At 42.7% G+C, this 16379-nt stretch overlaps 1 protein-coding gene across 1 annotated transcript; it reads left to right on the forward strand.

Annotated features, from left to right (window-relative positions):
• The first annotated feature begins 2076 nt into the window (after positions 1-2076).
• LOC145864388 (uncharacterized) lies at positions 2077-10595 on the forward strand. The gene is made up of 9 exons (XM_082970233.1): positions 2077-2153; positions 3047-3111; positions 3251-3277; positions 3417-3449; positions 3570-3605; positions 9390-9425; positions 9557-9586; positions 9726-9758; positions 9939-10595. The coding sequence occupies exons 1-9, from the start codon at positions 2143-2145 to the stop codon at positions 10109-10111; spliced, it is 444 nt and encodes a 147-aa protein (XP_082826359.1). The 5' UTR covers positions 2077-2142; the 3' UTR covers positions 10112-10595.
• The last annotated feature ends 5784 nt before the right edge of the window (positions 10596-16379 follow it).

Raw genomic sequence — 16379 nt, forward strand, 5'->3', positions numbered from 1 at the left:
AATGTTTGCCTTGAAAAGATCTCTCCAAACGGCCTGATCAGCCGCTCCATAATGTAAGAGAGAGAGAAACATCTAATTATCTTTTAACATTTAAAGAGAGAAATCCTTTTAGTGAGAGCTGACAGAGGACTCCTTTGATACCTGGGCTGGAGAAGGCTTAAATACCAAAGCAAGAGGACGTGTGAGATGTAACTGTACTACAGGGGGACTACTTTCTCCCTTTATCAGCACTCTAACCTCTGTTCTGCTCTGGAGAGGAGCCTTCCTTTTTGCGTCGGCTCCCCATAGAAAGCCAGGAAAGGTAAACCCAGATGGTTAGACTTCGTGTCTTGTCTAAGGAAGGTCAATTAATTTCCATTAGCATTTGTTCCTTCTGATAAAAAGCAAATAACCTGGCAGATCGGATGACGACGGTGGACGAGATGAGAATGGGAGGGGGGATTTACAAGGGCATTAGTCTTAGCGGCATGAGCTTGTGAAATCGACCATGTCTGGTAGTGCGGGTGTTCTTTCTCCTCTTTTCCAGGTTATTTTGGATGCACATGAGACAAACTTTACCGCAGTCTGGGGCTCAAAGTTGCTTTTCATTCTCCAGAGAGCAATGCTCGTGTTGCCATTGTATTCAGACTGGGGCAATGAGTTCAAATAGCTACTGCACTCTAATGACTATTAGTCTATACTTGACTTATTCACTGAAATTGAATCTGTATTGTGCTGGAGAAGGTTTTCATTCATTAAAAGCTGGTTTTGTTGAAAAAGTGCAACATCAGACATGCAATTGGATTTATTAGTAATTTATAATGCTAACTGTACTTTACAATTGTATCTGCTGCTGAAAATGGAACATGTTATTTTATTTTGTGTGTAATGTATTTTGTGTGTGACTCTCTTTATAATTGTTATAAAAAAAGAAAAGAAAAAAAACAGACTTGCAATTGGATTTGGCATCTGTGAATCAAAAGCCTGCATATACTATCCTTAGGTCAGTAAGGGCCTGGGGCCCTTCTCCATAACTCTCGTGACTATATAAGCTACCCTGAGGCTACAAAGTCTGCATTGCAAGGCAAGATCCTACTTACATGTTCACTGCACTTAAAAACTAGTATAAGCTATATAGAGAGTTTGAAGAGGAATACCAAATGATGAATACAATCTGCCTGTGCCAAGCTAAGCCTGTTGTCAAGTTTGATAGAATCATGGGTTCAGCCTATCAAGCCCATCTACGGAAACTAGCTCCTCAGGATTATGTTAGAATGAAACAGACCCTTCTCTTCTTATTTCACCAACTGTTTGGACCAAAATCAGACCATTTATCCTGACCTTCCCCTAGTCTGGGTTTGCCTTACTTGTTAAATTGGGTTAACATTTCAGTCCAGGATCTCTATTTGGGACCAGGGAATTCCCCCTACCAAGATGCTGCCGTCCACTAGCCTCAAGTGCAGGAAAGTACACACATTTCTCAGGAGAAGTAGTGAGTGTAATCCTGGCCAGGTGGTCTGGTCTGGACAGAGACTGTTCAAAGCTTCCCATCATCAGGGCTGCTCCCAAATGGTACTCTATTCCTTATTTAGTTCACTACTTTATTGGCTCTGGTCAAAAGTAGCGCACTAAATAGGGAATAGAGTGCTATTTGGGATGCAGGTCTAGCAATCATTCCACTATGCTTTCCACTAAGACCTCACTACTTAGCACAGGTTCCCAACACCCCCTCAGAGAGTAACTGTAGCGTAGAGGCTGAACTTTAAAGGGACTGTAGTGTAATGTCTACTTCAGATTAAAAAAAACACACATAGAAAAGAGAGGGGAATAGGAAGTTTGAGATACTCCCATGTAACAATAGGGTTTCTGTGATATTTAGTTGTGCCCTTTGGGGGAATGAGAGATTCCTTTGAGAGAATGTATGTAGGTAGGAGACATACAAATTCTTACATTAAACCACGCAATGAAATCCAATAGGTATGTCACCGTTTTTTTCCTCTTTCACCGGTTGTCCACAATAAGCAGGCCACTCCTCCTTCCATCCCCAATGGGCTTTGGGATAGGTATAAAAACACCACCACCCCCTTCTGCATCAGGACCAGTTGAAGTGCAATATCGACACCTTTACGGTACAATTCAGGATCCAGACTCTAACCTCAAGGCATGTTGACCAGGTAAGTCTATTATCATTACTATGAGCATGTTTGAGGGTTATTAAAAGTATGATGCAGAATGTGCCATGTCTTAGTGGACGCTACATGGTTTTAATGAGGTTTACATCTTTAATATGAATGTTTTTTTTACGCATTTTACTTCTTTTTGATGCCACTATACCTTTGCAATGAAACATAAAATAAATGTTAAAATGTAGGTGGTGGTGGCGCCAGGAGTGTGCAGAGCTGTCATCAAGACAAAGGGTGGCTATTTGAAGAATCTCAAATATAAAATATATTTAGATTTGTTTAACATTTTTTGTGTTTCTACATGATTCCATATGTGTTATTTCATAGTTCTGATGTCTTCACTATTATTCTACAATGTAGAAAATAGTAAAAATAAAGAAAAATCCTTGAATGAGTACGTGTTGTAAAACCTTTGACCGGAAGTGTAGGGTTTTTCAATAGAACGTTCATTTAAAATGCACCATTAAGATGCTACATTGATTAAAGAACTGGGTCTGCTCTCAGGTCAATGGGAAAAGGTTGTGGACAATTTCAGAAGTCCTTCGGCTGACACTTCAACTGAAATATTCCTCAAACAGCCAGTTGATTAGAAGGATTTGGTGTCTGATTGGAAATTGGAATTCAGAATTATAATAACAGAGACAGGCATGCAGTACCAAAGTGAAAGAGTCTGAAATAGAGAAGGTGTCAAGGCCAGTGATCAGCACTTAGCACCCTAATCTGCTCCAGGGGCGCTGTACTACTATGGCTGACCCTGTAAAACAACACATTTCACTGCACCTATTGGGTGTGTGTAATAATACAAAATATAAATAAATACTATCTAGTCTGCAATTTGCAGAGCACATTGGTTTTAAATTCCTCTTTTGAATTTCTGTTTCCAGGAATTTTCTCATCCTCTGCTCTCTGGCAGCTGTGCTAGTACAAGCTGACCTTGATACTAATAGCAGTAAGTGTTGGCACTATGACTGAATACAGTACCACAGCTGCTCAATCAAACAGTATGTACAGTAACATTAGCAGAAAGTATTTCATTGTTATTAATTAGTACATTACAGTATCTTGTGTGTCTTGTGTGATATTTTCAGATCGTGCTTCCCAAGCCATTTCCACAGGTAACCACAGAAGTCTGAGCGACGTTCTTCTTTTGCTGAACTTCTATGCTAATCTTTGTGCAACTTTAAAATCATTCCAATTAATAGGAAGAACCATTGCTGTCTTTTTCTGAACAATACTGCCTTTTCTTACAAACAGATAAGGACTCAACCTCGGATGAAGCACCAACTGGTAAGAGCATCATCACCTCATTGGCTGACTCTTTACAACCAATGCTCAGTAAGCCTAGTCTTATCTATAATCCGTGGTCAATATACCCATTCATAACGGTAATCTCTGCTTCTTCCACAGAGAGCATGAATGCCATCTCCTCGGACCAGTCTAACCGTGAGCACAGTAGAGAGGGGAGGGGTGTGTTGTCCGACCTATGGGAGAGGGGAAGCTCTGGCCTGGTTCTGACTCTGGCAGGGAGTGTGCAAGTGCACACTTTGGGAAGAGAGTGGATGATTGGGATGCAACCTATCGTCCTCAGTAAATATGGGTGGGTCTTGTAGTCTTGACTAGCCCAGGTCAGATGGTTGTTTGTCAGCTGAGTCACGTACCAGGTAAGCATTTCACTGTAAGGTCTACCTACACCTGTTGTATTCGGCGCATGTGACAAATAACATTTCAAATCCCCCCCCCCAAAAAAAAATATATATAGCCCTTCTTACATCAGCTGATATCTCAAAGTGCTGTACAGAAACCCAGCCTAAAACCCCTAACAGCAAGCAATGCAGGTGTAGAAGCACGGTGGCTAGGAAAAACTCCCTAGAAAGGCCAAAACCTAGGAAGAAACCTAGAGAGGAACCAGGCTATGAGGGGTGGCCAGTCCTCTTCTGGCTGTGTCGGGTGGAGATTATAACAGAACATGGCCAAGGTGTTCAAATGTTCATAAATGGCCAGCATGGTCAAATAATAATAATCACAGTTGTCGAGGGTGTAACAAGTCAGCACCTCAAGAGTAAATGTCAGTTGGCTTTTCATAGCCGATCATTGAGAGTATCTCTACCGCTCCTAATGTCTCTAGAGAGTTGAAAACAGCAGGTCTGGGACAGGTAGCACGTCCGGTGAACAGGTCAGGGTTCCATAGCCGCAGGCAGAACAGTTGAAACTGGAGCAGCAGCACGGCCAGGTGGACTGGGGACAGCAAGGAGTCATGTCAGGTAGTCCTGAGGCATGGTCCTAGGGCTCAGGTCCTCCGAGAGAGAGAAAGAAAAAAAGAGAGAAAGAGAGAATTAGAGAGGGCATACTTAAATTCACACAGGACACTGGATAAGAGAGGAGAAATACTCCAGATATAACAGACTGACCCTAGCCCCCCGACACATAAACTACTGCAGCATAAATACTGGAGGCTGAGACAGGAGGGGTCAGGAGACACTGTGGCCCCATCCGACGATACCCCCGGACAAGGTCAAACAGGAAGGATATAACCCCACCCACTTTGCCAAAGCACAGCCGCCACACCACTAGAGGGATATCTTCAACCACCAACTTACCATCCTGAGACAAGACCGAGTATAGCCCACAAAGATCTCGGCCACGGCACAACCCAAGGGGGGGCGCCAACCCAGACAGGAAGACCACGTCAGTGACTCAACCCACTCAAGTGCCGCACCCCTCCTAGGGACGGCATGGAAGAACACCAATAAGCCAGTGACTCAGCCCCTGTAATAGGGTTAGAGGCAGAGAATCCGGCAAGGCCGGTTCGTTGCTCCAGAGCCTTTCCGTTCACCTTCACACTCCCGGGCCAGACTAAACTCAATCATAGGACCCACTGAAGAGATGAGTCTTCAGTAAAGACATAAAGGTTGAGACCGAGTCTGCATCTCTCACATGGGTAGGCAGACCATTCCATAAAAATGGAGCTCTATAGGAGAAAGCACTGCCTCCAGCTGTTTGCTTAGAAATTCTAGGGACAATTAGGAGGCCTGCGTCTTGTGACCGTAGCGTACATGTAGGTATGTACGGCAGGACCAAAACGGAAAGATAGGTAGGAGCAAGCCCATGTAATGCTTTGTAGGTTAGCAGTAAAACCTTGAAATCAACCCTTGCCTTAACAGGAAGCCAGTGTAGGGAGGCTAGCACTGGAGTAATATGATCACATTTTTTGGTTCTAGTCAGGATTCTAGCAGCCGTATTTAGTACTAACTGAAGTTTATTTAGTGCTTTATCCGGGTAGCCGGAAAGTAGAGCATTGCAGTAGTCCAACCTAGAAGTAACAAAAGCATGGATACATTTTTCTGCATCATTTGTGGACAGAAAGTTTCTGATTTTTGCAATGTTACGTAGATGAAAAAAAGCTGCCCTTGAAACAGTCTTGATATGTTCTTCAGAAGAGAGATCAGGGTCCAGAGTAACACCGAGGTTCTTCACAGTTTTATTTGAGACGACTGTACAACCATCAAGATTAATTGTCAGATTTAACAGAAGATCTCTTTGTTTCTTGGGACCTAGAACAGCATCTCTTTTTTTGTCCGAGTTTAAAAGTAGAAAGTTTGCAGCCATCCACTTCCTTATGTCTGAAACACAGGCTTCTAGCGAGGGCAATTTTGAGGCTTCACCATGTTTCATTGAAATGTACAGCTGTGTGTCATCCGCATAGCAGTGAAATTTAACATTATGTTTTCGAATGACATCCCCAAGAAGTAAAATATATAGTGAAAACAATAGTGGTCCTAAAACGGAACCTTGAGGAACACCGACATTTACAGTTGATTTGTCAGAGGACAAACCATTCACAGAGACAAACTGATATCTTTCCGACAGATAAGATCTAAACCAGGCCAGAACTTGTCCGTGTAGACCAATTTGGGTTTCCAATCTCTCCAAAAGAATGTTGGGATCGATGGTATCAAAAGCAGCACTAAGATCTAGGAGCACGAGGACAGATGCAGAGCCTCGGTCTGACATCATTTAAAGGTAATTTCCCACCTTCACAAGTGCAGTCTCAGTGCTATGATGGGGTCTAAAGCCAGACTGAAGCGTTTCGTAGACATTTTTCGTCTTCAGGAAGGCAGTGATTTGCTGCGCAACAGCTTTTTCATTTTTTTTTGAGAGGAATGGAAGATTCGATATAGGTCGATAGTTTTTTATATTTTCTGGGTCAATGTTTGGCTTTTTCAAGAGAGGCTTTATTCCTGCCACTTTTAGTGAGTTTGGTACACATCCGGTGGATAGAGAGCCGTTTATTATGTTCAACATAGGAGGGCCAAGCACAGGAAGCAGCTCTTTCAGTAGTTTAGTTAGAATAGGGTCCAGTATGCAGCTTGAAGGTTTAGAGGCCATGATTATTTTCATCATTGTGTCAAGAGATATAGTACTAAAACACTTTAGTGTCTCCCTTGATCCTAGTTCCTGGCAGAGTTGTGCAGACTCAGGACAATGGAGCTTTGGAGGAATACGCAGATTTAAAGAGGAGTCCGTAATTTGCTTTCTAATGATCATGATCTTTTCCTCAAAGCAGTTCATGAATTTATTACTGCGGAAGTGAAAGCCATCCTCTCTTGGGGAATGCTGCTTTTTAGTTAGCTTTGCGACAGTAACAAAAATAAATTTCGGATTGTTCTTATTTTCCTCAATTAAGTTGGAAAAATAGGATGATCGAGCAGCAGTGAGGGCTCTTCGATACTGCACGGTACTGTCTTTCCAAGCTAGTCGGAAGACTTCCAGTTTGGTGTGGCGCCATTTCCATTCAAATTTTCTGGACGCTTGCTTCAGAGCTCGTGTATTTTCTGTATACCAGGGAGCTAGTTTCTTATGACAAATGTTTTTAGTTTTTAGGGGTGCAACTGCATCTAGGGTATTGCGCAAAGTTAAATTGAGTTCCTCAGTTAGGTGGTTAACTGATTTTTGTCCTCTGATGTCCTTGGGTAGGCAGAGGGAGTCTGGAAGGGCATCAAGGAATCTTTGGGTTGTCTGAGAATTTATAGCGACTTTTGATGCTCCTTAGTTGGGGTCTGAGCAGATTATTTGTTGCGATTGCAAACGTAATAAAATGGTGGTCCGATAGTCCAGGATTATGAGGAAAAACATTAAGATCCACAACATTTATTCCACGGGACAAAACTAGGTCCAGAGTATGACTGTGGCAGTGAGTAGGTCCAGAGACATGTTGGACAAAACCCACTGAGTCGATGATGGCTCCGAAAGCCTTTTGGAGTGGGTCTGTGGACTTTTCCATGTGAATATTAAAGTCACCAAAAATGTGAATATTATCTGCTGTGACTACAATGTCCGATAGGAATTCAGGGAACTCAGTGAGGAACGCTGTATATGGCCCAGGAGGCCTGTAAACAGTAGCTATAAAAAGTGATTGAGTAGGCTGCATAGATTTCATGACTAGAAGCTCAAAAGACGAAAACGTCGTTTATTTTTTTTTTGTAAATTGAAATTTGCTATCGTAAATGTTAGCAACACCTCCGCCTTTGCGGGATGCACGGGGGATATGGTCACTAGTGTAACCAGGAGGTGAGGCCTCATTTAACACAGTAAATTCATCAGGCTTAAGCCATGTTTCAGTCAGGCCAATCACATCAAGATTATGATCAGTGATTAGTTAATTGACTATAACTGCCTTTGAAGTGAGGGATCTAACATTAAGTAGCCCTATTTTGAGATGTGAGGTATCACGATCTCTTTCAATAATGGCAGGAATGGAGGTCTTTATTCTAGTGAGATTGCTAAGGCAAACACCGCCATGTTAAGTTTTGCCCAACCTAGATCGAGGCACAGACACGGTCTCAATGGGGATAGCTGAGCTGACTACACTGACTGTGCTAGTGGCAGACTCCACTAAGCTGGCAGGCTGGCTAACAGCCTGCTGCCTGGCCTGCACCCTATTTCATTGTGGAGCTAGAGGTGTTATGGCCCTGTCTATGTTCGTAGATAAGATGAGAGCACCCCTCCAGCTAGGATGGAGTCCGTCACTCCTCAACAGGCCAGGCTTGGTCCTGTTTGTGGGTGAGTCCCAGAAAGAGGGCCAATTATCTACAAATTCTATATTTTGGGAGGGGCAGAAAACGATTGAGTTGTGAGACTCTGCTGTAGAGCTCATCACTCCCCCTAACTGGGAGGGGGCCAGAGATAATTACTCGATGCCGACACATCTTTCTAGCTGATTTACACACATTTGATTTGATTTGAGTCACAGATCCCACCCCTTGTGACACGAGACTGGGCACACTTGCTTGTAAACTCAGGCAGGTTGAGACTGGTTACTCGAAAGTCAAATAAATCCGTTTTCTCAAGAGAGTGGAAGTACAACAGTGGTGTAACTATGGCGACTGTGTGTAAGGCATAAACAGGTAAACCATGCACTCTGAAAGTTACGTTTTTCATTATTTGTTGTTGGAATGAGCTGAATTAACATGTTTTATCAACAAATCTCTGCCAAAGAAGTGATGTTAAATGACTAGTTCTAGAACATGCTGCCTGTCACCTTTGTGGTAGCCTGCTCTTGGGATAAAGTGAGGTTTTGTTCTGTGCATGGATGTTCCGGAGTGTTCCTGAGAAGACCAGAGAGATATCACTGCCTCTCAGTGTAGATTGGAGTCAAAATCACAGATACAAATACAAGTGACCTATGGGAAGGGCTATACAGACCGACTAGCCAAAATCAAAAACTCATCCTTAACCCCTAATCAACCCCTTAACCCTGTCCCTAACCCTAAACCAATTGTAACAAATTCTGAAATTACATATCGGTTTGCATGTCAGAAAAGTCTGTATATCCCTTTCAATGACTCAGAACCAACCAAAACAGAGAAATGCTGAAACTTTGTCCTACACCTCCATCTAGTGGTAATTATTATATCTTGCAACATTTCCTCAGTATAGGGAAGCTTGCTAGCAGACAGTAACATTTGTTACATAAATGTTGAAGCAAGGCAATATAGTGATACTGTTTTTTAATTTTGATTATGCCATTTTTGTGCAATTTGTTTATAGTATTCGAATGGAGGGACTGCTGCTAGGGACTTTTTAATTCTCTGGTGTAGTATAATGGCAGATTAGCAAATACCACAACATTAAACACAATGAAATGTGATGTCTTTGAAATGAACTAAACATTATTTAGACAAAAAATGTGTGCCTCGCTCTGTAACATGTCAACATGTCTCATCTTAGATGTAAGCCGCACAAGTGTAGAAGTTGGACAAGATGGTGAGTTTACCTCGTTCTGTATTCACAATACAACTACTGAATGAATATTGGTAAACAAAAATGAAGAATGAAGGAATAAACCTAATTGTGTGGATATCTAAAGTATCTGTTTATAATATGTTTCCCGACAGCTTCTAAACCGAACGGGGTGACTGGACCTGGTAGGTGTCTTTTTGATATGTGTAGGTATATAACACGTATATCGGATTCATTTAATCACACATGTATTGCTATGAGAAGAAACAAATAAAATATGAATGTGATTCAATTCCTTAATGTGATTGCTTCTTCTTCCAATAGGTGGCACGGCAAACAGTGTTGAGGACCGTGAAGGTAAAAGACTATAATCAAACACAAACGCACACATGCACACACCTTGTCAACACAAAGCACAAATATCTCAGTCGTATCATTCTAGATATTGAAAGTGGATTAAAAAAAAACAGTCCATGACAAACCAGTCAAATGTGTGTAAAGTTACACAATTAAGTTTCACATGAACCTATTTTTCAGAGAATGAGAGCTCCGATGAAGGTGTGAGAAAAAGAATCGTTCCTCCACCTCCTCCTCCTGCTGCTCCACAACAAAGGTCACGGAAGTTAGTTGGGCCAGCAGGTGGTAACCGAAGAAAGGCAGCAGCACCAAAACAGAAGAGGAGATCACGGCCCTCTCGTCATCAATCCTGAAACGCCACAAAGACACACAAAGGCAAACATTTAATTTTAGTGATTACGTAGAAAAAACCCATGTTGTATCTTATTACTGTCTATGCCATAACATGGACGTGTACAGAACCGTACGCACATGATGAAACTGTTTTGCTGTATCTTGGGCTGTAAAACAAAGTCAGCATGACATGGCATATTGTTTACTTTAACACCTGTGGAACAACTCAGTGGTAGGTTCAACACAAACTCATGGGCCTTTCTCTGTGAATAAAATATACCATTGCATTTACCATTTAATGTGATGACATGACAACAGGCCCAAAAACACCAGTCTGAGACCAGTTCACGCATCCATTAAAATCCAGGATGAGGCATGCTTTTTGCAGCATCATGACTTGACACTGACCTTAAGAGCCAATGAAACTGCTCTAAATTCACCAACCTGTTTCAAAATGGAAAGGATTTCACTCCCATGAAAATAAACTAAGCAACAACAAAAACATCCTCTCACTGTCAACTGCGTTTATTTTCAGCAAACTTAACATGTGTAAATATTTGTATGAACATAACAAGATTCAACAACTGAGACATAAACTGAACAAGTTCCACAGACATGTGACTAACAGAAATGGAATAATGTGTCCTTGAACAAACGGGGGTCAAAATCAAAAGTAACAGTCAGTATCTGGTGTGGCCACCAGCTGCATTAAGTACTGCGGTGCATCTCCTCATGGACTGCACCAGATTTGCCCGTTCTTGCTGTGAGATGTTACCCCACTCTTCCACCAAGGCACCTGCAAGTTCCCAGACATTTCTGGGGGGGAAGGGCCCTAGCCCTCACCCTCTGATCCAACAGGTCCCAGACGTGCTCAATGGGGTTGAGATCCGGGCTCTTCGTTGGCCATGGCAGAACACTGACATTCCTGTCTTGCAGGAAATCACTCACAGAACAAGCAGTATGGCTGGTGGCTTTGTCATGCTGAGGGTCATGTCAGGATGAGCCTGCAGGAAGGGTACCACATGAGGGAGGAGGATGTCTTCCCTGTAACACACAGTGTGGAGATTGCCTGCAATGAAAACAAGCTCAGTCCGATGATGCTGTGACACACCGTCCCAGACCATGATGGACCCTCCACCTCCAAATCGATCCTGCTCCAGAGTACTGGCCTCGGTGTAACACTCATTCCTTCGACGATAAACGCGAATCCGACCATCACCCCTGGTGAGACAAAACCGCAGCTCGTCAGTGAAGAGCACTTTTTGCCAGTCCTGTCTGGTCCAGCAACGGTGGGTTTGTGCCCATAGGCGACGTTGTTGCCGGTCTGGTGAGGACCTGCCTTACAACAGGCCTACAAGCCCTCAGTCCAGCCTCTCTCAGCCTATTGCGGACAGTCTGAGCACTGATGGAGGGATTGTGCGTTCCTGGTGTAACTCGGGCAATTGTTGTTGCCATCCTGTACCTGTCCCGCAGGTGTGATGTTCGGATGTATCGATCCTGTGCAGGTGTTGTTACACGTGGTCTGTCACTGCGAGGACGATCAGCTGTCCGTCCTGTCTCCCTGTAGCGCTGTCTTAGGCGTCTCACAGTACGGACATTGAAATTTATTGCCCTGGCCACATCTGCAGTCCTTCTCCTCCAGGCCTCCTTGCAGCATGCCTAAGGCACGTTCACACAGATGTGCAGGGACCCTGGGCATCTTTCTTTTGGTGTTTTTCAGAGTCAGTAGAAAGGCCTCTTTAGTGTTCTAAGTTTTCATAACTGTGACCTTAATTGCCTACTATGTCTTAACGACCGTTCCACAGGTGCATGTTCATTAATTTTTCATGGTTCATTGAACAAGCATGGGAAACAGTGTTTAAACCCTTTACAATGAAGATCTGTGAAGTTATTTGGATTTTTACGAATTATCTTTGAAAGACAGGGTCCTGAAAAAGGGACGTTTCTTTTTTTGTTGAGTTTACCTCAGTTTCTAAGGGAGCGCACACACGGCACTGAATGTCAATCTGCCGTTCATCTGCTGTTCGTTTACCGCTCGTTCACCGCACGTTTGACTGCCAACATTTCTACATGTAGAATCGGTTTGCACTCGGTTAGCAAATTACGGCTGGTGTTCAGAGGTGCTAAGTACTCTCTGCAGTCAAACGCTACCGGTCTGTTCATACAAGACTCTTGCTATTTTGATTATTAGCCAGTTGGTGGCAATATGGAGTTATGAACTAAGACAAATAACTGTCATTAGCTAAGGTGAAAAGACTAGATATACTTTATCAACTATATTTTTCATGATCCTTTACAGAAAATTGTTAAAGAAATCACAGAATCTTTCTCAGAGTTGAGGACAATACAGTACATTTGACTGATGCTGCCTACCAGAAGGCTGTTAAACTGTACTCAGTCTTGGCATAGATTTAGTTGATAGCCTAAAAATAACCCTGCTCTCGAACACAAAGCCAGTGTTTCAATCCAAAGTGTTTCTTAGATTTTTCTAATCCGAGCTTTTATACACACAGTATTTAACACATTATGTATGAAACATGTTTGATGAATATACATATCAAAACATGTTTAAGTGTAAACCTCTGTCACTTACATCTCTATATAAACTTCTTTGAGCAAAGTGATATTTCTACCTGACTGATTTCCATAATTGAACCATGTCTGATTGTTAAAAATGAATCAAATTGAGATTGTATTCCTACATAACAAACAGGATTCAAAATAGTTTTTTTTTTTTTTTTTTTTACAGTAAATGGCCTTGATTAGCTGGAGTTTCAGAATGCTATTCTTATTCTGGTTAACATGTAAAATCTTGATAGAACACCCCCATGTTCTACTTTAAATCATTTCTAACTGTTTCAAGGCAGGGTATCTGGAAATGGAAATTACACATGCAAATATGAGGATGAAAGAAGACCCAAGTAAAATGCTAATAATATTTAATACATTTTACTACCATTTTCCATCTTATTACATACTGTAAGTGGTATTTTTTGTACAGTCCATACAATTAAGTGCAACCATATTTTGTGTTTACAATGGGGGTGTGCACACTGCTCTGTTTCTGACCTGAAGCTTCCTGTGTTCTGAATACCAATCCTGGAGTCACTGCTCTGTTTCTGACCTGAAGCTTCCTGTGTGGTCTGAATACCAATCCTGGAGTCACTGCTCTGTTTCTGACCTGAAGCTTCCTGTGTTCTGAATACCAATCCTGGAGTTACTGCTCTGTTTCTGACCTGAAGCTTCCTGTGTCCTGAATACCAATCCTGGAGTTACTGCTCTGTTTCTGACCTGACGCTTCCTGTGTTCTGAATACCAATCCTGGAGTCACTGCTCTGTTTCTGACCTGAAGCTTCCTGTGTTCTGAATACCAATCCTGGAGTTACTGCTCTGTTTCTGACCTGAAGCTTCCTGTGTTCTGAATACCAATCCTGGAGTCACTGCTCTGTTTCTGACCTGACGCTTCCTGTGTTCTGAATACCAATCCTGGAGTCACTGCTCTGTTTCTGACCTGAAGCTTCCTGTGTTCTGAATACCAATCCTGGAGTCACTGCTCTGTTTCTGACCTGACGCTTCCTGTGTTCTGAATACCAATCCTGGAGTCACTGCTCTGTTTCTGACCTGACGCTTCCTGTGTTCTGAATACCAATCCTGGAGTCACTGCTCTGTTTCTGACCTGAAGCTTCCTGTGTTCTGAATACCAGTCCTGGAGTTACTGCTCTGTTTCTGACCTGAAGCTTCCTGTGTTCTGAATACCAATCCTGGAGTCACTGCTCTCTGTTTCTGACCTGAAGCTTCCTGTGTTCTGAATACCAATCCTGGAGTCACTGCTCTGTTTCTGACCTGAAGCTTCCTGTGTTCTGAATACCAATCCTGGAGTCACTGCTCTGTTTCTGACCTGAAGCTTCCTGTGTTCTGAATACCAATCCTGGAGTCTGCCAATATGAGTCATGTGCTTTTCTCCAGCGTAGTATTACTCTGGCATGCACTGTTTTAACATTTCCAAACTACCTAGTGTATATATTTGACATTAGTGACCCCATTACCTGTGTGACTGCACAGAAAGTGGGTAACCCTACTCGAGGTTGCTTCTAGTGTAATGGGATTTTTCAGCAACCTGAAATATAGTCCGACTTTTAATCCCCACACTGAGCCATCAGAGTTATGAACCACCAATACAACAACAGCATTACCTGTTCTATTCCCTCCATAAAGGTCAAGCCATTCTCAGTCACACACTGAAGCTGATACTCACCCGCTACTGGACACCCCTGACTGTTTCCCTGTGACGTCTGCAGTCCGATACGTTCAACTTCTGGGGCCGGCATGAGCCCTTTTCGGATGGATAAGCCCCTGGATCCGGCCCCCGGCAGCACTCCTCAGAGAGCGGCAACCAGGGTCTACTTTCTCTCTCAGCCGAATCCCACACCACCATGCAAGAAGGTTTAAGAGGTCAAGCCTCCAAGCCTATCTTATGAGGCATTAAGACTACCTCCACTCCCCATCCTTCACTCCATCCTCCCAGATCTTATATTTTCTTTGAGGGGTTTGACTTCTAAAGTGACACACAAACATACACTGGCAGGACAAAACAACACTCAGCCCGGTTCCTCCAGATTCTGTCGACCTTTTATGGGTCACTGGTCTCCGGTGTCACCTTCCTTTGCTGGGTTTCCCCTCGCTTCGCTGCGACTACAAAACAGCCTGTGTTGCAGGTAGAACTCAGTGAGGAGAAGGCTCTATGTTTATCTTTCTGTACCACCTCAGTGTGTTTCTTGGTTGACTTAGAATGTTTCATGAAAAGGTTTGCAATATTCGAAAGATGTTAACGACAAACCTATCCTGCCTTATACAGTGCATTTGGAAATATTCAGACCCCTTGATTTTTTCCGCATTTTGTTATGTTACAGCCTTATTCTAAAATGGATTAAAATGTTGTTTTTCCTCGTCAATATACACACAATACCCCATAATGGCACAGGAAAGCCTTGAGTGGCCCAGCCGGAGCCTGGACTTGAACCCGATCGAACATCTCTGGAGAGACCTGAAAATAGCTGTGCAGCGACGCTCCCCATCCAACCTGACAGAGCTTGATAGGATCTGCAGACAAGAATAGGAGAAACTCCCCAAATACAGGTGTGCCAAGCTTGTAGCGTCATACCAAAGAAGACTCGAGGCTGTAATTTCTGCCAAAGGTACTTCAACAAAGTAATTCATTCGCAAAATTTTTTTAAAAGAAAACAGATTTAGCTTTATCATTATGGGGTATTGTGTGTATATTGACGAGGAAAAACAACATTTTAATCCTTATTAGAATAAGGCTGTAAAGTAAGAAAATGTGGAAAAAGTCAAGGGGTCTGAATACTTTCAGAATGCACTGTACACTCCCTTAGAGATGAGTAGAGTTGTGCAAAGGAGCTCTAGCCCAACAGCAGCCTGTGTGGAATGGTGTACTGGTAAAAAAAAATGGTGAGTAAACTCTAATCACCGGTCTCTGTGAAAAAAGTAGCGCTTCTTCTACTTTCAATGCATTTTTCCGCAAAAGGTGGGTAAGCTGTTGGGCAAAACAAAAAGTGGGTAAACTGTGTTTACTTGCATTTACCCTCCACTACACCACTGCCTGTGTTCCCTTTGTTGCCCATTGACAAACTCCTCACATCGACTGTTTAGATTGGCGGTCCTTCAAAGAATTTCTTCCTCTGTATACAGTATATGTGACAAAGGAAATCTGAGAACAGCTCCCAAGTCAATATAGGAAACAATCCAACTTTCTATCTTTGCTATGACTTGGATTAATAGGTTACATCCTGAAATGGCTTTAAAGGTGAACAGACTAGCTAAAGTTACAGCAGCATCAATTAAACTAAGCACAGACTCTGAACACAACAACTTTAAAGCGGTTGAAAGCTCCATCTCTCCTCTCTCTGATGTGCTGTCATTCAAAAACCTTCCTAACATGCACTAGGTGGCAGAAAGACAAAAGATGCTCTGTTGCTCTAAGCAACAGTCTTTCACTTCATTCACATGAAAAAGGATCAAGTGAAAAAGTATATGTTAAACATGAACATGCTCCCTGATGTATCACATGTCAAACTGACACAGGATCATAGAAATATCTCCTGCATGTTTGTGTTTTGTCCAGGTTTTTGTAGGGACCCAATTCTGAACTGAATTCAGAAAAGGATGTAGCTACTATAAAGTTCAGCTAGTTATGTCCCATATGAAGTTTGAGTAAGCCCATCCGTGCACAGTTCATCTGGTGGTGGCATCACTGCTGCCCCCTGCTGC

Source organism: Salmo salar, chromosome 27, assembly GCF_965601325.2.
Source record: "Salmo salar chromosome 27, fSalSal1, whole genome shotgun sequence".
In the NCBI taxonomy this organism is placed as follows: domain Eukaryota; kingdom Metazoa; phylum Chordata; class Actinopteri; order Salmoniformes; family Salmonidae; genus Salmo; species Salmo salar.

Bases quoted from the DNA above. Each gene is read 5' to 3' on its own strand.
- LOC145864388 (XM_082970233.1), top strand. The intron at 3,112-3,250 runs GTAAGTGTTGGC...TGATATTTTCAG, and splicing joins TGACCTTGATACTAATAGCA to ATCGTGCTTCCCAAGCCATT. The intron at 3,450-3,569 runs GTAAGAGCATCA...CTTCTTCCACAG, and splicing joins CTCGGATGAAGCACCAACTG to AGAGCATGAATGCCATCTCC.